General features: G+C 41.3%; 1 protein-coding gene across 1 annotated transcript; it reads left to right on the top strand.

The window, feature by feature from the left end:
- Nucleotides 1-10120: 10120 nt before the first annotated feature.
- TRHR (thyrotropin releasing hormone receptor) lies at nt 10121-20210 on the top strand. Its single transcript, XM_056484708.1, has 3 exons — nt 10121-10915; nt 17022-17402; nt 18215-20210. Exons 1-3 carry the CDS (start codon nt 10121-10123, stop codon nt 18218-18220), a joined length of 1182 nt encoding a protein of 393 aa, XP_056340683.1. The 3' UTR covers nt 18221-20210.
- Nucleotides 20211-22025: the final 1815 nt, after the last annotated feature.

The following is a 22025-nucleotide window of genomic DNA, read 5'->3' as shown; positions in this document are numbered from 1 at the left end:
TGTTTTTATATGTATGTGGCAAGGGTGGTGGTGGATTTTTGTTGGGTTTTTTTTTTTCTTTTCCCAGGTTTTTTTTTTTAGTTATGTGGCTTTCTTAACACACTTATTTCTCTTTAAAAATATCATTCAGCTGTATTTACTTCCCTGCTGCTTTCCCCACAACTTTTCCTCTCATCTTTCCTTAGCATCCCCTTTCCTTATCTAGCATCCCCTTCTGCTGCTGGTTCAAAGCCTTCTGCAGAAGGTGGCAAGGATTCCCCTAAACAGTCAGGCTGTTTCTGGAAGTGTCCCCACTGTCCCCACATTGTGTCCCACATTGTGTCCCCATTGTGTCCCACATTGTGTCTCCACTGTGTCCCCACTGTGTCCCCACTGTGTCCTGCACTGCCAGCCTGCAGGGAGCAGGCAGGCATGAGCAGGGTGTGGAGCAAAGCACCTCCTCCTGCAGTCCTTTCCATCTGTAAAACATTTCCAGATCTCCCCAAGGGCCAGCAAGAGGAAAAGCAGGAGGAGTGCTGGATTATATATAAGCACAAGATAACGGGAGTCTCTGGCATGATGGGGAGATCAGGATCCTTCCCAGCCCTGCTCCAAGGGCTCCTGCTGGGCTTCACACAGGGCTCTACAGTAAAAGCCTGTGCTGGTGCTCTGCAAGTAATTTAGATGATCAGCCAGGCACAAGATTAACATTTCTTTCACACTGTCCTCACTCACTGGTTTTTGTGTCCTTCTTCCTTGTTTTATTCCACTCCCATCTTTCTCTCTGTCCCCAGGAACAGAATTAACCCTTTTAGACTCCACATACGAAGTAAGAATCTGCAGTGTGAAGCAGATATCTTCTGTGATATGTCATACCTTCTGAACCTGTTCTTGATGGTTGCTTTTTCTCAGAAAAGCCATCCATTCTCCCAAGATACTGGCAAATAGTAGGAACGGCTGTTTGCATGCTCTCATGACCTCATTCATCAAACGTGCACAGTGTGCAAGTACAAAGCAGATCAGGGAGAGTCTGTGGTTCCCTGTTATCACCCTATTTGTATTTATGGAGAGTTGATTTTTGTCTGTAGTTCTAACATAAATTTTTCTGGTAACAGCTCATTACTAACACATGACAGCTGAGTCTTCACCTTGAAGATAAAACCAAAAGATAACAAGAAAAGAGGAGCAGCTCCACTGAACTCTTAAATCTCCATACATTATGCAATTACTGGAATGGCCTCTAGAGATTGCACTGATGCTCATTTGTTTCAATTACTGAGCTCTGGATCAGCTCTTCTTCACTTTCTGTCCCATTTGAGATGTTTTGCTGCCTGTATTTACCTTGTGTGTTGATGGGTTTAAGCTACACCTGAGCCACAACGCCCCACTGTGCAAGTGATCACTTTGGAAACAAAAGGTAGAACACTACAGTCAGCTAAACCTCCACAGGGGGTGATAGCCTGAAGTCAGTTCAGGTTTTTTTGCTCACTGTTTTCGTTGTCTTCAGCTTTGCAGCCGAATAGGTGAGAAGCCTGTGTGCCTGTTACAGCTTTGACCATGTCACATCAGGGGGCTGATGGAGTGGGTGTGGGTGAAACCATGACAAACTTCTCCCTTCTGCTCCAGCCTGCTGAGCTGAGAGCTGCTGGATGAGAGGGACACATCTCCAGCTGGGAACGTGTCTCTGATCCTCACTGCTAAGGTGATTATGGAAAATGTTCACAAAATGTAACAGATCTATGGGGATAAGGGCAAGAGGAAAAACCTCATGGAACTGTGTGTTGTACCACAGACTAAAGGGGTTTATGGAGAAAGAAGGAGGAGATGGGGGGGAGCAGAGGGAAAGAGCTGTGTGTGCTAGGAAATTCTCTTTCAAACTATGCTATCCATTAACAAAAACATGTTTTTACAGTCTGGTAGATTAACACACCAACCCTTAATTATTAATTAATAATGTAATATAAATATAAATATAAATATATCCAGTACCTCCAAAAATGGAGGTGTTGCATTCTCCTAATGAAGATACTTACTTTGCATAAAGAACATTATTATAGCAGTAGTGTAATACAATGAATTAAAGCTATTTTTGTATATTAGCTACATGTTTGCTGCTCATTCCCAATACAATTACAGGAGAAATTAATAATGTCCAAAAGGACAAAATTTGCCACTTTTTGTACTGCTGCATTCTAAGCAATGAAAGATTAAAAGAGAACAAAATCAAATCTCCAGGAAGGAAACAGCATTTCTTCTGCTTTATGCCAGAGAATTACTGCTGGAGTAGGTTTTGATTCAGATCCATTTTCTAATCTCTAATTAATAACTTCAGTCATATTTTCCTCTGATCATCTGATATCATTCTGGTGGTTTTAATTAATTTAATTTAATTAATTTAATTCCATGTTTCACATGGAAAAGTCACTGCATTGCCCTTAAGATTGCACATCTCATTATATTTATCAAACCTACACTTAAAAAATCAAGGGAGCAATTGTCACAGCAGCAGAAAAAATAGCTGATATGCAGAAATGGATCTTTTGGGTAAACACTCTGGTGTCTAACAAGGCACAAATTCTGGTCCAAGTTTCTCCTATTTTTTATGATTTCTGTAATGTTTTTCCCCTGTATGTGTTTTCTCTTACCCTTATTCCAAACTTACTCCATTCCAGGTATATCTGTAACCTTCTGTCCTTTATGCACATACTTGTACTATTTGCTAGCCTTAATGTATTTGAGACTGATAACCTGTCAAATGTATCAGAAGTTCATTAAAGCCTCTGAGAGTTACCGAGGTTGGACAAAGGAACAGAAGAGGCACAAGGCTCACTCCTTTCTCATACCAGAATGAAAATCAGCAGACTGAGTTCTAATTTGGGCCCAAGAGGTAAGGGCATTCCTGCATCTTTTGCCATGGACTCATCCTAATTCTCACCACCACTCTTCTGGCTCTACTGCATTTCCAAATTCTGTTTGTTCTACTTTTATTTATAGATAAGTAAGTGATTTTGTGATTCACTGTTTGCATTAAAGAGCTAACATGCCCAGAAAGATTAACTGAAGTTAAATAAAACCAGCTGTTTTCAAAACTTTAATGAAGCTCAGAAGTTATGAACAAATAGATTTACATTTTCAGCTGTGGAACACAATTCTTTTCTGAATTACTAAAAATTCGTCAATATTTTGAAGTGACAATATGCAACTGTTGGAGTCAATGAGTCAGGGATGCAACTACTGATTTTCCTTTTTCTTCCCAAGAAAAGTACTTTACTAGGATTGAAAAAAATGGGGAAGTTATTTCAGTCATCCTTGTTGTATTTGTTTCTGCACAAAACATTCTTATTGATCACTTTACTCAGCTATAGCAGTAGTTCTGTGCCCTTCCAGCAATGCACTCCTCTACCAATGCAAGTGGTGTGTGCAAGAAATCAGGGTATAAACCATTTTCCACTGCCTTTGCATAACAGGTCACACAACATGAAGCCAAGAATGCACAACAACATATTGTATTTTCATGTTTGAGCTAACAGCTCTCAGTCTGCTCCATGTTGTATTCAAACAACAGCCACCCCACCAACCACCTCAGACTGACTGAAATGTTTCCTAAGGCTTTGCCATGTTCCAGTAAGGACACTGCTGGGATCACAGCTCCCATTTCCACACGGGGATCTCACATCTTGCACCATGGTTACAGGGATCAACAGTGAATAGCTGTTAAACACCAGATGCTTGCATGCTTTGTGGTGTAATTCAGTTTTTCATTGCTGGTTAGGAAGAAGTTACCCAGCTGTACATCAGTTAGGGATCTGGTCCCAGAAGGCTCACACTGCTCTGATGTTCTCCCTCCATACCTGAGGAGCTGTTGGACTGTGCTTGGTCTGGAATCATCCTGGTAATACATGAGCTGGGAGTTGCTGTCCCTGACACCCTCTTTCTATTACTTCTGTTTAAGATTTTGTTGCATTATTAATTCATCAAAGAAAAAAGTGCTTAGCTGTCAATTGCTTTGCTATACCAAGTGAGTCAACCTCCTTCCCAGCTCCCAGATTATCATGCTGAGCCCACAGAGAATCTCATTACAGATATCCCAAACTGCCTGTTAGTGGTTAAGGTACTCAGGTGGATGAGTAATTTTTACAGCTAGGAAGAATTTGCATTAAACATTATCAAAAATATAGTATCTTAATGAGTGAATAAATAATAATAAATAAATAATGAGTAAATAAAAATGCATTTCTTGTGATATTGTGCTGAATTATGACAAATCTGATATCCAGAAATTCTGTCTGATCATTCATTACTTTATCCTCCAGAATAATAGACAAGCAGCTATATTCTTTATGAAAAATCTCTATTCAGGGTCATGGTAGAATTACTATTTATTCTCCTGTCTTGAGGCTCTCTAGAGACACAAACAGATGGCAGAAATTTTGTTTTACATAGGAACTAGGAAGTTCTGTCCTTGAAGTAAAACTATAGGATCTGTGAGATCTAAAACTCATAACCACCAAAGACAAGAGCTCTGCTTTGATCTTTTAGGCTGTTATGTTTTTCATTTGTTCCAATTTTGGATCTCTTGTATAGGCAATTGGTGTAAATGGCTCCAGCATAGTGTGCTCATAGAATCTGAACTTTAAAGAATGAGATTCCAGCATCATTTTAAAATAATTTTATTTTCATTGAGAATTTGGAATTATAATCTAATTTTTCCCTAGCCACAGAAGACTTTCCATAGTGTTTTTTTAAAACGGGCAACAATTTTAACTCAAAGTACATATATGAAATTAACCAGACTTTGGCAGTATGTTTTCTTCTCTGAATTTATGCATTATCAAATAACATTAATAGTTGTGTTTAAAGGATTAGAAGGCATTATATAAGCTAGAAGAATGCCCAGCTTCTGCTGATACACTTTGGATGGAAGTTGAATTTCACAACAGCTTCTCATCACCCTTTGCATTGATGTTTGCATGGCTTTGGGTCAGATGAGCAGCTCCTGCAGAACTGGGTATTCACTTGCTCCTGCCAGAGTGAACCACTTTGTGTTTTTCCCTATTGAACTACACCTCCTCTTATTTCAGATCACCTTTCAGTGATGATTACAGCTTAGCTGATAGTCCTTTAAGAAGTGAAGTTGAAGGGAATGCAAATAATTAAGCAATAAACACCCCATAATTGCAGTCTTCCTCACCCATTTTAAATTTTTATTTCAGGTCACCATTCTATATTTATTCTGGCAAATTTCCAGCTCCTTCATAAGGCTCTTGTACGCTTTATGCCCACCCAAGTTAATAGAAAGTGGAAAAAAGAGCAGCCCTCCTAAAGGTCTTCCAGCCTCCTTTGCCACATGATCCCAGATCTGTCTCAACAAACCACAGTGTCCAGTGACCTTGCTGACAGGCAAGAGATAAACCAAATTCCCATGTGAGCCAGCTGATTGCTTAAATCCATTTCCCATACTGTGTGTGACAATTGTGTGTTCAGAACAAGTAAAATAAAGGTGCCTTAGCACTTGCCTTGAGCCAATACCAGTCCAAGATGAAGACTAGAAGAAAAGAAACACGATACAAAAACCCCTCACCTTTGAGAAACAATTTAGACTCTCATGAAGATTAAAAGCCCTTAAATCAAATAGCATTTGTCAGACATGGTTATGATCTCCACTTCATCATAAGTCCTAAACCACTTAGGCATGTCTGGAAAACCCACCCAGGACTGCAGCAGTACTTCAGGTAACAAAAACTGCTAGAAAGAAGGATCCCTGCCTTGGGTAATGAGATTTATCTCACAGAAGATGGTTTGGTTCCCTCCCAGTCTTTACTTACAAAAGGCTTTTCCAGGTTTCTCTCCCAAACCAAACACTTATCCATGGATTCTCTACATCAGCACAAAAACACAGCAATGTGGCACAGCAGGTGTAGGACAATGAATTCTAGTTGACCACAGCTGCTACACTATTTAACCACATCAAGAGTAAATCTCCCAAACACATTTGGAGCTGATCATGCCAGTAGCTAGTTACAAACTTTAAAAGCCAGCCTGTGGTGGCAATAAAGCAATTACCAATGATGGCTTCTGTTCTCAAAAAAGGCAGCCTTGGAAATATTTGTACAGCAGTAAGTGCTCTGTGGTCCATCAGAGGTGGACACAGAGTAAAGGATCCAACTTAGCTGTGATTTTTATGAACCCTGAGTACAGGAGGTAATAGACTATGAAATTGCCTTTTTTTGGAGTTGTTGATCAAAACATAAAAGGCCCACTGGGGAAGTGATCTGAGTTAGAAAAACAGAATTAAGAATAATTTATTATTAATGGAGTAAACCGCTTATAATGATTCACTGTTCCACCTCAGTGTGCACTTAACATTATCAGACAGTTTGTTATGGGTTAGATGTGACTCAAGTGAGCAGAGACACATTTTAATTGAGACAAATGGGAAAACAATTTGGACAAGGATACTGTTGGCTAAGTGTAGGTAGAACAGGTGGTATCAACATGCCTTCCCCTCTCCCTCCTACCCCAACAGCTGTACTAACAGAAATGCTTTGGCAAGAGTGAGCACATTTCCAGGGCTTGTTTTTCTACTTGTTGTTGTTGTCTTGCAAACTGCAAGTCCTCATTTTTACATCAACTGATGCTGGACCAACAGGTACAGGTTTAAAATGGAATAACAGATACGCAGTGAAAGTTTCACAGCAATCTCTGGTCCATCTGCTGTCAGAATTTCCCTGGCACAGCTGCTGGGCCTGCATGTATTCATGCTGAACTGCTTTTGAAACTAGCCAGCACATTTAGGGAATTGCATTAACACAGATTCAGCTGGGAGAAAAGATTGATCTTCTACTGATTCCCAGATTCAGCATCTGATCTCTGACTGATAATCATGTTGAAAGGATAATTTGAATGTATCAGGCAAAGTGCATATGATGTTTCAGTGAGATCCACAGCACCAAATGCTCTAATTACACAAAATATGTATTTCTAGTCTTGAAATTCCTTCTGCAATTACTGCAGGTTTTGCAGAAACATTGTAGGTTGTGGAAGTATTTTATGAAGAGAAAAGGGAAATGTTTCATTATGTTAATCCTGATAGTATGTTAATGTTTAAGTATGTTAATACTAACAGTATTTTAATAAAATATTTTGATAAAATACTTAAAATTTTGATTTTAATAAAATCCTCTGAATGCCTACTATAGATAGATTCCTTATATCCATACAGTGACAACTCCATAGCTTTTTCACTACCAGAATGCAACACTTGATAAAAAGTCATAAAAAGTGACCAAGAAAATACAGTGTATCCTACAGTCCATCAATAGCAGATGCAGAAGAATGAGGCAAGTATCAAATAATACATGTCTTGCACAACTTCCAGAGCTCCAATATTCACTTCAAAGTCCTGGCCTTTTAAGTATTCCACAGTTTCTCTGCATGCCATGTCCTCAGCCATTAGTTCCTGCACTGCAAACACTCACATGCTGTCAGATGTGCTAAATCTCAGGCCAAATCAGAACACACATAAGCTAGCAGCATACACAGAAGTGAGCAGCAAGACTTCACGGTGTGATGGTGTGGCAGAAATCACTCTATGGAGGTCCCAAAAACTTTTAATTCAGCTGAGGTCCCTGAGGAGTTTATCCACAGAGCCATCTCACTCAGTTTCCTGGTTTGGATCTTTGGTTTGTTCCCTGCTGGGTCCCTAAGTGCTGGCACTGACTGTGATCTCTCAGCCCTGGGCTCCCTCCTGGTGCATTTTTACTATGGGCTTGAACATCTGGGGCCACCCCCACTATTGTCACACAGCTTTAAAAGCATGGATCCCTAAGGGGAAATCTGTCCATTTTGAAGGGCAAAATAGTGTGGAGTGTAAATGGACTGGAAGGAATATTTTTTATGACACCCAACCATGACCTTCTTCCTTTTTCAGCTGTGTCCAAAATAACAGAATCTGCAGATGGTATGGAGGACAATCAAGATTATATGTTTCACTGTTGGTCAAGTAATCAGCAATCTGCATTTTTCCACAGACCACTGCAAGACCACTGGCAAAACAACTCAATTCTTTTCACTCCCATTTCTTAATCTATGAAATAGGAAAAATATTTGCTTTACTTTATTAAGTATTTTTGAATCTACAGATAAAAAGTATGTGATCAAAACAGGAATGTGAAAAGGCACATGGGAAAAAAATGACTGGAAAACTTAACTGAGTGACTTCAAACCTCTGGAATTGTTTGAGTTTGATTTTCAGCTCAAATTCAGGTGATAGACTCTTTTTTTCACCACCTGCCATTTAAGTCTACTTAAAATCCTAGTTTTGCAAACATGTGCCAGTGCTAAACACTACAGTGTATTTTGAAATCCAAGATGCCTTTCCTCAGTTGTGCAACATTTTATTTTGGTGAATCCTTCCTGAGCAAAGAGCAAAAACAATTGACCAAAATGCAGAAAAATAAGAGATTTAAAGACAAATTTAACTTCTGATTTTTTTAACACAACAGTATAAGGAGAAATGGTGGATTGAGGGACTGTAACTGGGAATTGCCAAGGGCACTTTCACAGAGCCTTACAGAAGAATTTGTTATTGTTTCTCTCAGGCATTTAGATAGTAAGTGAGACAGGAAAGTGCACTCTCCAGGTGCAGCTGGGCTACTGAATTGGTAGGGCTTCATCTGCACTGCTCAAAACAGTTTTTCCACCAGTTTTTGATTTGTCTGTGGTTTTACACAACCTGACAGACTGGAGGAGTTTTTTCAGCCAGAGGAGAATCTACATTGAGGAAAGAGTGGTAGATTGGTGACACTGTGTGTGTTGTGCATGCACAGTACACATGTGTGTGACAGGTCTCATTTTATTGTTGCTCTGCTGCAATTCAAAAACGGAATTGAAAGGACTCAGGAGTGATGGCAGCTGTTTCGAACAGATTGTTTCTATTAAGCGAAAAAACAAAAAATCTACTTTTTTCCCCGTTATTTTCAAAAGCTGGGATGCATTTGTCTCTGTAAAGCCCTGAAGGGACTACTACAACTCCCTGCAAAGCAGGAGGTAAGTGTAAATCTTCCTTACTTTCACAATGGCATGGCGGCAGTCACAATTTTAAAAATCAGCGCAATTTTGTTGCCAGTCAGCTCTCCTTTGTTTGCCGGTGTGGATCAATGGGATCGATGCTGTCATGACAGCTGTCTGAGAGGAGAGAGGAGAGCAGCGTGAAGCACAGAAACTTCCCAAATCGCTCTGGGTTCAGCTGCTGTGCTGTCCCAAATCGCTCTGGGTTCAGCTGCTGTGCTGTCCCAAATCGCTCTGGGTTCAGCTGCTGCTGCCCCACTCCGGAGATCGGCGGCTCCTCCCGGCGCTGCCGGAGCCGCCGGGACTGGAGAGAAACTTCTCAAATCGCTCTGGTTTTGCCTGCTGTGCTGTCCCAAATCTCTCTGGTCCCACTTGCTGTGCTGTCCCAAATCTCTCTGTGTTCACCTGCTGCTACTGTGCTGTCCCAAATCTCTCTGTTTTCACCTGCTGCTGTCCCAAATCCCTCTGTTCCCACCTGCTGCTGTCCCAAATCTCTCCGGTCCCACCTGCTGTGCTGTCCCAAATCCCTCTGTTCCCACCTGCTGCTGTCCCAAATCTCTCTGTTCCCACCTGCTGCTGTCCCAAATCCCTCTGTTCCCACCTCTGCTGTCCCAAATCCCTCTGTTCCCACCTGCTGCTGTCCCAAATCTCTCTGTTCCCACCTGCTGCTGTCCCAAATCTCTCTGTTCCCACCTGCTGCCTGTCCCAAATCCCTCTGTTCCCAGCCCGGCTCCTCCCGGCTCCGCCGGGCGGGGTCGGCAGCGCAGGAAACTCCCTCCTGCACAGCTGGGCTTCATCAGCGCCTCCAACCAGCTGTGAGACAGCAGCCTGGCAGCCTGTGCGAGTGGGCTGGAGGCACGGAGGGAGCAACCCGTCTGATAGTTGGCTTTACAGAGGCTGGAAGCCCAGGTGCTTTAGGGAGGACGGCGCAGGAATGGGACTGTGACCACATGGAGAATGTGTTCTGGGGCTGCAGCCCATCCCCACCCTGCTCCACTGACCCTGCTGCAGGGGACCGTGGCGAGCAGGTGCTGAGATAGTGCTTGGCAGAAGCAGCAGTGGGCTGGTGGAGATGGAGAATGGCACAGGAGACGAGCAGAACCAGACGGGGCTGCCACTGTCAAGCCAGGAGATCATCACAGCTGAATACCAAGTGGTCACCATCCTCTTGGTCCTCCTCATCTGCGGGCTGGGCATCGTGGGCAACATCATGGTGGTTTTGGTGGTCCTCAGAACCAAGCACATGAGAACTCCCACGAACTGCTATCTGGTGAGCCTGGCCGTGGCAGATCTCATGGTGCTCGTGGCTGCAGGGCTCCCCAATATCACAGAGAGCCTCTATAGATCCTGGGTCTATGGCTACGTGGGCTGTCTCTGCATCACCTATCTCCAGTACCTGGGGATCAACGCTTCCTCTTTTTCCATTGCTGCCTTCACCATTGAGAGGTACATCGCCATCTGCCACCCCATCAAAGCTCAGTTCCTGTGCACCTTTTCACGAGCCAAAAAGATCATTGTTTTTGTTTGGGCTTTCACCTCCATGTACTGTATGCTCTGGTTTTTCTTGCTAGACCTTAATACAGTAGCCTACAAGGAGACTACTGTTGTGTCCTGTGGCTACAAGGTCTCCAGGAGCTATTACTCTCCTATCTACATGATGGACTTTGGCATATTTTATGTTTTGCCAATGGTACTGGCGACTGTGCTCTATGGCCTGATTGCTAGAATACTGTTCCTGAACCCCATCCCTTCAGACCCAAAAGAAAACTCTAACTCCTGGAGGAAAGATGTGGCTCACCAAAGCAAGCCTGTGAATTCCAAGATGACTGACAGGAGTTTCAATAGCACTGTTGCTTCTCGAAGGCAGGTAGGAACAACTATTTGAAATGGCTTTTCAAAACCTCAACCACTTCTTTTAAAGCTCACTTGTCTGAAGCAGTGGAAAGAGGTAAAATATATTCTTCCTTTTTTCTAAGTAGTCAAGTTTAGAATCCGTGTTACACATATACATAAAAATACGTCTTTTGTCTTGTCTGTACATTGTTACCTACTTCAAGGACCAAAAAAATGAAGCAGTATTTTATTTTCTGTATCAGAAAGCGATTAGGAAGTGTCAGTTTTGAATGACACGTTTTTAATTTCTTTATATTACAGCTTGTTAGTAATCTTGTCAAATATACAAAGTGGCTTGACTTATTTTTGAGATCTGAAGAGAAGGAACTAGCCTGGGAGTTTGGGTGACTTGAAGTTGTCCCAGCTAAGGCACTATGTCACTCAGCAAATGGAGTCAAGCTGTAAATTCTCCTGTCTCTAACTCTCCTGTGAAAAGTCTGTTTCAGGAAGTCTGTATATAAATTGCTTTGTAAATGCTAAATATCTTTGTTACTCTGTCTCTCATAAAGTGTTTTTATCTTGATGGCTCAAAACTGAGGCATAGCTTCTTTTTATATTGCTGAATATATATGTTGCTGTGTGTAATAATAGCAGTGAAATATAGTCAGAGGATTAATTTCTGGCTATTTGCAGTAAACCACATGGTGTGCAGCAGGTACCACAGCTGGTGCAGTGATGGGAAATACAGGGTGCATCCTTTGCAGCTGGCTCTGGGGATATTCTCATGCTTTATATTCTTCTTATTTTGCATCAATTGCTGCTGATTATGAGAGGGATCATGTTCTCTTATCAGAGAGATGGTAAAGACCTCAAAATTAACTGAGCTGCTTTCTACAGCACCAAGCCCTCAGAGAGCTTAGAGCTGTGCTTGGAAACACACAACAGAAATACATGGGCTAGGTTATATTTGATTAGGCTGCCAATTATTAATTAATGATCTGATAGGAGATGTTTAATGTTGCTTTCCTTTGTTCATTAATTAGTAGAAGAAGATAATCTGCTCTTCAGGTTCTCAATATCACTTTATGATTGATTACATGTGCTTAGTGTCACTTGAAAAAGACAAATTTTTTACATTGAACACTGATGAATATGGATACTGTTATATTATGAAACCAAAAAGTGAAGATTGTAATGTGATATCTTTTATGTCTTGTAAAGACAGCAAGACTTTCTCAAAAAGCCTAAGAAATCTGATTACTTAAAGCAGCCTCATTATAAGTAAAGCTAGAATTTGCATATTGTACAACACAGGAAGCAAAGAAGGATGATGTGGCATGATTAGTAATATTTTTTGTATAATAGAAGTATGCAAAAGATAGGCAGTGGTGTAAAATGAGAAAAAACAAGTACATATTTTAAAAAATCTAGAATCTGAACAGTTACTGAGACACAAAAGGGAAAATTTCCTGCCACACTGACAAGGACATGTACAGCTGACAATAGAGTCTGGCCTGACTGAGTCCTGCTGGAGTGTGAAACCCTGTGTCTTCTCAGATCTGTGTTTGCATTACAGGGATTGAGTAGTGTACAATATCCAGCATGTGATCTGTAGAAAAGGTGACTGAAAATGTGGTGTGCACTTTCTATTTCTGATATTTATCCAACAACATTTCTATAAAATTAAATACATGTATGCTTCTGTAGGGGGGTTGGCTACTAGGTTTGCTGAGAATGCAGGAGAAAATAGGAAGTGCTCCTACTCTTCATGATCCAAGGCAAGCACAGGCAGACAAACTATCAGTTATTGTCATGGGCAGCGCAGACTTGACTTGGGGAAAATGAATATTGCAAATTTATTGTCCACTGTTATAGCCACAAGCTACACTCAGGCCCTTCCCTGCAGCAACCAGCAGTGTGGGGCCAGAGTGTTGCAGTCAGGTTGAGGAGGTTGGCTCTTGTCACTCTTTCCTTCTCACCCTTTTCCTGTTTCAGTGTGAGTCCTGAAGCCTACTGATCCCAGATTTTTCCTTTTCCGTTCGTATTATGAGTACTGCATTACATATTTGCATGTAGGTTTCATACTTCCCCAAAGGAATTCCTACTTTCCTCAAATATCAAGGGGACTGAGAAAAATAAATGCAGCCTTGCATAGCAAACATGTTGGTTTATGCTTGAGATGGAATCCAGCTCACTTAACAGTATGTGTGTCTCACAAAATAGGTTGATTAATCCAACCAAATCATCTAGGTCATCATGGCTGTCATGGCCAGTTATAACAGGTAGATTGCCCTCTATAGAAAGTCCTCTCTCAGACAGTGTTGCAGGCTGTGCTGACCTGCTCCCCAGAGAAATCCCTCTGTTTTCTCACAGCAGAGCAAGCACAGATTCTGGCTTGCAGTGCAAGATAAGTTTTGCATGACTTACATGAAATCCTCAATCTTATCACTTGGTTTCACTTGTGCTGTTAGTATATATATATAGACATTATATATATAGACATTAATCCTTCTATTTATCTAATCCTCCTCCTCATTGCACAACTTGCACAACTTATTTTTGATTATGAAATCATGGACTGGGATATATAATCTCTGTGTGTTGCAATAAACACAATCAGGCACAAGAGGAAAGATGTTATTACATGGCTTTAAAACACCAGAGTGACTCTTGCTTTTACCTATCAGTGTAAGAAAGATTAATACTCAAATGAGAAGGAAGGTTTGTACCAGGATAATAAAAATGTTTTATAAAAATGCTTCCTTAGAATGAAAATATCTTGGAGCAGGAAGGAAAAGGATACTAGTTCAGAATTAAAATATTGAGACTCTGTTTAGTAAAATATATTTTAAATATTTTTTAGAAAATCCTCAGAAATTAAGATAGGGCTTGAAGGATGTTTAGATGCTACCAGGACCATGATCAATCTCAAGCACTGTTGCATTTTGGCTATAGGAGCAGCAAGAAGGATAATGCAGCACAGTTCCTTGTGCAATGGAGAAGCAAAAGAGAGCTTTATTTAAAGAAAAACTACACTTATATAGGGTGGTATGTGCAAAACAGAATAGAAAAGACTCATTGGTCCAAGAAGGCAACACCTCTTTGAAAACATGCTTTCTACAAAACATCACGAGATACTCACACGTCTCTCACGCACCCTGCAGGTGTTTAATCATTGTTATAATTTCTTGTCCTTGTGCAGCCTGAGACACTCAAGGCTTCAAGGCTGCTTTTTCCCTGGTTCCCAGCAGTATCCAACAACAAAGCATTTTGTTATCAGTCAAACTACACTTGAAATTTGGACTAAGCTGAAATTGCTCAAAGTCTTTTTACCATGTTTTCAATCTTCCTAACTAAGAATAATTTGTACTCTGAGCACAGGACATAGAGTGCACAAGAAAAGAGCAATCAGTCTATGTTTGCCTTCACCCAAGCAGTGAATTAAGGAGGTAGTGCTGCTTTTTTCAGGGAGCTTTAGTGTATGCTTACAGGTAATAAAAAACATGTTCTTTTAAAATTTATCCTCTTAGCACTCCACACTCCATGTCAAACAATTAGCCTCCTCCCAATATATGTTTAGTTCTGTTTCACATGGAGTGATTTCAAAAAGGATATGGCATTTTACTTAAACAGAGAGAACCAAACTTTCCTCTAAACAATTTATTTTTAGTGTGGATAAGAATGCAGCTTTGGCCTCAGTCATGTATTTAGATAATGGGTTCACCTATAAAGCAAATTGATGTGAATTTGTGTCAGAAGCCCTGAGTGGTTCCTCACCCTGCACTGGGGTGACAACCCATGCTGGGACAAAATAATCCTTGCCAGAGCACCTCCTTGGAGCTGCTGCCATTGGCACAGAGGTCCTGGTCTGAGGTAGCTGAGCATGAAAAACCACTCCAGAGCCAGCTTGGGAAGATTTACCAATGAGCAGATAACTATCTGAACACAGGGCCCCACTGTGTGTCTCAGAGACAGCCACAACTGGTCAGATGCATCAGGAAACTGAGTTTCTGACAGGCAATAGGGAGCTTGTGAGAGGTTTGTTATTTTTGGCAGCCTTGGAAGGATATGTATTGCAGACAGTTTAAAATTATAGTGAATTCTCCTCGTTGTCCTGCATGGACTGAACCACCAGGAGATGCCAGCAAAGAGATGCCACCCTTGGGTTCTGCCACTTCTCTTGCACTGAATGTAGACTGTGGAGGCATGTGAGTACATGAGTTGGTTCATTGACCTAGCAAAATAAAAAACAGCTCTGCAGAGTGCTTAGTTTTCAGCAGTAGAAGCTTATGGTGTTAGAAAATGCACATCCAAATGCCACTATACACAAATTCAGCTAATAATTTGCACACTACATATATACATACAAACATACATTTTTTTATATATATACATATGTTTGCAGTATATGGGATACAGTCACTTGAGGATTAACAGTCTTTTCGTTGCTGTACAGTGTAAATTGTGTGACTGAATTACGCCCTCCTTGACAGTAAGAATAATTTACTTCTAGTCCAGATTCAAGCTAATAACTGCAACACTGCAAAAGATCCTCTGAGCAATTTTCCCTGAAAGAAATGTAAATTGCCAGTGACTGGTAGGTACCATAATGGAATGCCCTGCTGTGCTTCTGGTAGCAAAGTACTCTGATGCCTGTGTAGGCTGTTATGCTCTGAATTTCCTGAGCTGATGGAATACATCTGTTGGTTTGGCTCTATCCCATTGCTCACCCAGGCTCCACAACTTCCTTTCAGTGTGGATTATTTTCTACAGTGAATGATTGTTCTGCACTGAATGGATTTGCTGTTTGGAGGCACAGGCTGGAGCTGCACTGGAGGGATGAGAGCCACAGTGGGACAGTACTGGGTCAACTCTCTCCTTGCCTTGTTCACAAGAATTGCCATTTCACATGTGTAGATAAGGAGAGATCATCCTTTCAGTTACCTGGCACATTCACATTTGTATTTTGCTCTATTACAATGACTGTCCTCAGAAAATTAGGGAAAAAACAGTCTAGAAGTCAAAATAAAATGTATCAGTCAAGTGACAAAAAAAGAGATCGTATTTGTCAGTCTTATTTGTCTTCCACTGAACACAGCTGTATAGAAATCAAAAGTAAGGGTGAGGGGAGGAGAGCTATAAGATAAAATTCCAGCCTTTTAATATGTACATTTAAAGACTAATAAATATAAGATACATCAATTTGTAGAGTAACTGATTTTTATTACATTCTTTATTATAATACCTATAACAAATTGGCTTAAAAGTGTGACTTTCTAGATAGATAGGCAAAAATACATTCATTAAGCTATGTGATGGCAGGTTTCTATATAATGAGCTTATCTGCTCAGTAGACAGAGTTATATACTCACAACTTCAAACTAAAACCCACTTCTAAAACTAGCATGTGTTTGTGAGTGATCTTAGTGGAGTTATCTCCTCTTGAAACTCTTATCAATCTACAATCAAAAGAAGCTGTTGTAGCTCACCAAAATGTGTGCCAATACTTTCTATTTCACAGTTAACCAAGTTGTCTCCTGACTTCCATGAGGCATCCCATGTCACATTTCTGTGTACTTTCTACTTGCTTTATTAATATATTTTAAACTTTCTTTAATCTAGAGACTATTGAATACTGTCTACACTAGAATTAAATTATTTACAAACCAAAGACTAGTTTGATGTCGCTGTCAGACTAGGAACAGTGAATATAGCAACACACACATGACTTCTTCAAGGCAGAAGAAGTGGTTTATTGAAAGGCCACTGCACTTATATAGGATAGATCGTGCAATAAAGAATGGAAAAGGCTCATTGGTCTAAGAAGGCAACACCTCTTTGAAAACATGCCTTCTGCAAAACATCACACAGCACACACACTGCTCTGTGATCAACAACAGGTGCTAATCTATGTTATTGATTCTTCCTTCTCTTCTTTATCTCTGAGAAAAGTCTCCAGCCTGGGAAAGATCCGAGCTGGAGCTGAGAAAGCCAACAGCCTGGGAAAAATCCAAGTTAGATTTTTCCTTGAGCCTTCAGCAGTGTCCACAGTTTTAGATTATTTATTATTCACTTCATTTCAGCTGTGCTGGGTGTTCCTCCTGAGTGCTAGCTGACCTTCTGCCCTTTGCTTCCCTCAGGTTACCAAGATGCTGGCCGTGGTTGTGATCCTGTTTGCGTTCCTGTGGATGCCCTACCGCACCCTGGTTGTGGTCAATTCCTTTCTCTCCAGACCCTTCCAAGAAAACTGGTTCCTGCTATTTTGCAGAATCTGTATTTATTTAAATAGTGCCATCAATCCTGTAATTTATAATCTCATGTCCCAGAAATTCAGAGCAGCCTTCAGGAAACTGTGCAACTACCAGCAGAAACAGGAGAAGAAACCTGCCAGTTACAGCATGGCCCAAAATTATAATGTCATCAAGGATTCTGATCATTTCAGCACTGAGCTGGAAGATATTACCAATACCTACCTGTCCTCTGCAAAATTGTCCATTGGTGATACCTGTTTGTCATCCAAGGTAACACATTTTCATACAAATTAATACATTTCAGGTCTGCTGTGGAGTCCTGAGAAGCAGAGTGTGTTGCTGGGCATGGGGCTGTGCTGGGGCAGCTTTCAGCTGGGGCAGCATCACAGAGGGCTGGGAGAGGCTGGCAGTGACAGACCATGCACCAAGCAGGCATGGCAGGGAGGGACAGGGACAGGGAGGACAGCTGCCCAGCTCTGGAAGTTGTGTTTTCAAAGTGCCTTGTGCCAAGCGTGATGGGACTTGGAGGATCTGAAGGATGGGGAGAAACAATCAGATTAAGCCTTGTTTTCTGAGGAACAGTGGGCTCTAGTGGAGCATCAGAAAGGGGTTCTCAGGCATGGTAACTCTTGTACCCTTTTGGCATGAAGGTGATGTTGGTGTCTGAGCTCAGGGATTCCCCTGGGCATTCCTCTGGCTGCCTGCAGGGAGGGCAGTGGGCATTTTCTTGCCTTCCCCCTTGACCCCAGCTGGGGGTAACTAGCCTGGTGCCACCACCTGGTGCTGAGGAGAGGCTGCCCCACACACCAGCACTCTCATTCTGAGACTGCTGAAAGCCCCCTGTGCTACCTGCAAGCATCCCTGTGTGCAGTACCTCTTTGACCCAGTTCTCTTGATAATGTTACTGTTTACATCATGCTTTTTTACACAATGCTACATAAATGCTGCTTGTGAGCCCATATGTTTTAGATCTTAAAAATATAGCTGATCTACAAAGAGGCTTAATTTTCATTTGGTTTTGCAGTTTATATGAGAGTGTAAAATATGTTTTCCCTGTTTGCTTCTTCTCTCCTCATTTTCAGGCCTGAGGCCCACCTTGTTCTGAGTATGCAGCCATATAAGACCTTTGGATGCTCTGCTCCCACCAATTGTATGAATTGTGAGGACCTTTCTGCTCACAGAATTGCAGAAGCTACCATAAATCTTTAAATAACTGCATCCACTCTACAAGAAAATGCAGCATCTTGGGGAGTGAAAAGAGTATATAATAGAGGCTAACTGAATGAAGTAACCTAACTTTAGGCAGGTGAGTTGGCTTCAGCAGAATATCTAAATCCTTCTTCCCATTAACTGAAGAGTGGTGTGTGATCTCAGAATGAGCAAGGACTTGTCCATGGACACAGAGTGGGGCAGTGGATGATACTCCCTGTGAAGGTGAGAGGTGAGGAGAGGAGCTGCTCTAATGTGTGGCTGCACTGGGCAGTACCCAGGGGACCTTCCAACAGCAGCCAAAATTGCTGCTACTAGCAGTAATTATCTGCAGTGACTCCTCATCCCAATTCCATGCAAATCCCATTGCAGCCATCACAGCACGCTTCAATAAACAGGTATCTGATGGCAAAGAGCACAAAATCTTTCTCTTCTTTGTTTTCTTTTTTACCTTGAGTCCCTTGAAATAGGAAGACCATTCAATGAATTTGCAGCAGGGAGCAAACAAATTAAAAAGTCAGTAAGAATATTTTAAGTCATTTAAAATATCTGATTTTTTTCAGCAATCAGGTTTATAGATGTACCAATTTAAATGTAAGTCTCAGCTATTAGTGAATCCTGTTGGAACTTGACAGATATTGAAGAGCATGCAACAGGCTTTTACCAGCTCCTTTTATCTTGGTTCAATACCAATTGTATCTAAGAGTGCTAGAAGGGGTTTAGAGCTTTAACATCAATAATATTCGATGCAAAAGAGCAAAATTCAGAGAAAAATTACTCTTTTTAAATGTTTTGTCTCAAAGTTTATCGTAAAAAATATATACTTGAGGACACAAAGTGCTGTCAGAAGAGAAGTCATGGCTTTTTACTTGCCAGCACAGCCCCTTCTCTGCTCTTCTCACACAGGCCCATGATAAGCAGCCTGGGGACATAGTCTCCCTGATGTAGCTGCAGACAAAATACCCTGTATTGCTTTGGCTTTGCTCTAGACCAGCTCTTGTTCTTGCTAGAAGTACATTTTCTCACTCAGGAAAGCACCTGTGTATTCCTGTTTTTCCTGAGCATTTTGCACATCTTTTGCACATGACATCTAAACCTGTAAAAGACTCAATTCACAGAATGGCAGAATAGGCTGATTTGGAAGGGACCCAGAAGGATCATCGAGTCCAGCTCCCAGCCCTGCACAGCCCCATCCCCAAGAGCCACAAACCTGCCCTGTGTGAGTGCAAGAGATGGCCTCCAAAGCATTGTAAGGCTTTCCTATACAGTATTCTTTGCCTACACGGCCTCTTCCCTAATTCAAGCCACTTTCACGATATTCAACTATATTTGCAAACTTAAAGAGAACTAAAAATACCATGATAGGCCTCAGATTTTAATTTTAAAAATGTGAACCTGTGTCTGCTGCATTTGAAGGACTCTGTTGGGCATTCTCTACAAGGCAAGGAGGAAGCAAACAAATTGCCTAGAAAGGGTGTGGAATCTCCCTTACTGGGCATAATCAAGAACCATCTGGGCTCAGCCCTGTGCCATGTGCCCTGGGATGACCCTGCTTGAGCAGGGGGTTGAGCCAGATGACCCACTGTGGTCCCTTCCAACCTCACTCTGTGATTCTGGGATTTTGCAAACAGTAAGTCTGTGTCCTGCTCTGTCTGCCTCCTTGCTTTAACTCCTGTTTTGCTTTTGCAGAGCTCCACAGGCACTTTCCAGCTTGGCAGAGTGATGGCAGGGCATGGAAGGGACCAGCAGCAAGGAGGTTTTAACCAGCAGTGTAGGTGTGACACAATTCCAGAAGCTGGCAGAGCTTTGCCTGGAGCAGAGCCAGCAGTGGGGCCATGCAGGACAGGTTGCAGTATTTCCCAAATCCTCTGCATGTCCCAGCTTGCCAGGCTGAGCAGCACCAGCCACCAGGCAGGCACATGCAGTGGGATCTATTTCTGTACACATGCCTGAACCCCCAAGACAGGAAGGGCAGTGTCCAGACTGCTTCTGAAGAAATAAGGAAAAACTAAAATGACAGAGTCACTTGCCAGCCAAGTAAGCAAAGCTGGCTAGGGCTCAAGAGTCAGAGAGAAGGATACCAATATATTCTCACATTAGTGCCAAGCAAGTATGAATTTGTCATGAATGCAATTGTATGGTATTGTATACATTGTCATCAATACAATTCTGTAGCTGTGACATACAGTTTGGGCAAACCTTTCCTCTGTAGAGCTTGATGTGAAAATACAGATTTCCATAGCATTTTACTGCTTATACTTGCTTAAAACTGCAGTTTGTCACAGTAAAGGAAAGTCAAGGAGAGAAACCACAACCTGTTTAACATTTCCTTCAGAACACCTGACACAGAGAAATTAAATTATCTGTGAACCTCACACAGGAATTTCTGGTTGCTTAGCCAAGAGACATTCAAAGTGAAGGCAAGTTCCTGTGTCTGAGACATGTCTTTGTCTGACTTTGGAAACTCTTCTGATGAAGGCAGCACTGCTTGCAGCTGCTGGGAGCTGAGTCCTGCTCCAAGCTGGGGAGAGGCTGCAGGAGCCTGGAAATCCCTGTGTTCTTCACATGCTGTTTTCAGTCAGGCATCTATTCAGAAGGCTCTGCTTTCCAGAATGTCTCAAGAGGTGCTAGAAGTAGTTGCTTTTCTTACTTTAAAAGCAAGATGTGCAGGACTAGAAGCAGGCAAAGAGAGCATTCCATGGAAACCTGGCTGTCTGGTGAGGAGCACACCTGGCTGGGTAAAAACTGCTTGTATAATAACTGCAATACAAACTTACACTTTTGTCTCAACACTTTCAGAGCACAGATTGAATTACAGCTTTTATAGACCAACAGTGCCAGAAGTGAATTCTCTCCTTTATTTGCCTTTTTGTTTAAAAACTCTCTGCTTTCTCAGCCTCTGCTCCACCAGATGCTCAGGTGAGGTATTTAAGCTCATATTCTTTGTGATGCTTCATCAAGGGCTAAAATCTGTGTAGGTGACTTTGCATCCACCATCACCGGGAAAAACAAAAATGAAAATAAGTTATTTCTTTCTGATATTTATTTGAGCATAGAAATTACTCTGATTGTAAAATTGTGTGCAAAACTACACTATTTAAAATTGCATATTTAAGTTAAGGTGTGATTTTAACTGATAATGTGATGTGACTGTATCTTTATAGATGTTAATTGTGAAATTCATGCTAATTTTATACTGATACACAGCTAACACTACAGAACTTTTTCAGACATCGTGCTAATGTGACTGTTTCTGTTTGTCCTTCTGTTTAGAACAGCAATTATTTTTCTTGTACTCAGATGTTGTAAATCATATATGTGAGCATGTATTTTTTAAAACATGTGGCTTTAAATTTATTGATAATTATATCTTCTTTTTGCTAGAAGTGAAAGTGGCTGGATGTCAACTACTGACTGCAGTAATATAACTATTTTTATATATTTATTTTGTGGACAGCAAATTCCTTTGCAACATTTAGTCTGAAAGAATTGTGTGATTGGTCACAATATTGAAATCTCCATGCCTGTATCCTTATTTAACGTCTTTCATGTAAGGGATTGCATTCTTATTGAACTTTCATTTAGAATTTTTTTCCAGAATGTAACAGAAGAGGTGCTGCTTTTGCATCTGGCTTGGGGAGCTGTGCTGCTTCGTTTCTGAAATGCTGAGATTTCAGAACCTTC

Source organism: Oenanthe melanoleuca, chromosome 2 (genome assembly GCF_029582105.1).
Source record: "Oenanthe melanoleuca isolate GR-GAL-2019-014 chromosome 2, OMel1.0, whole genome shotgun sequence".
Lineage (NCBI taxonomy): Eukaryota > Metazoa > Chordata > Aves > Passeriformes > Muscicapidae > Oenanthe > Oenanthe melanoleuca.
Note: the sequence above shows the minus strand (reverse complement) of the source record. Positions and strands in the feature narration are given on the sequence as shown.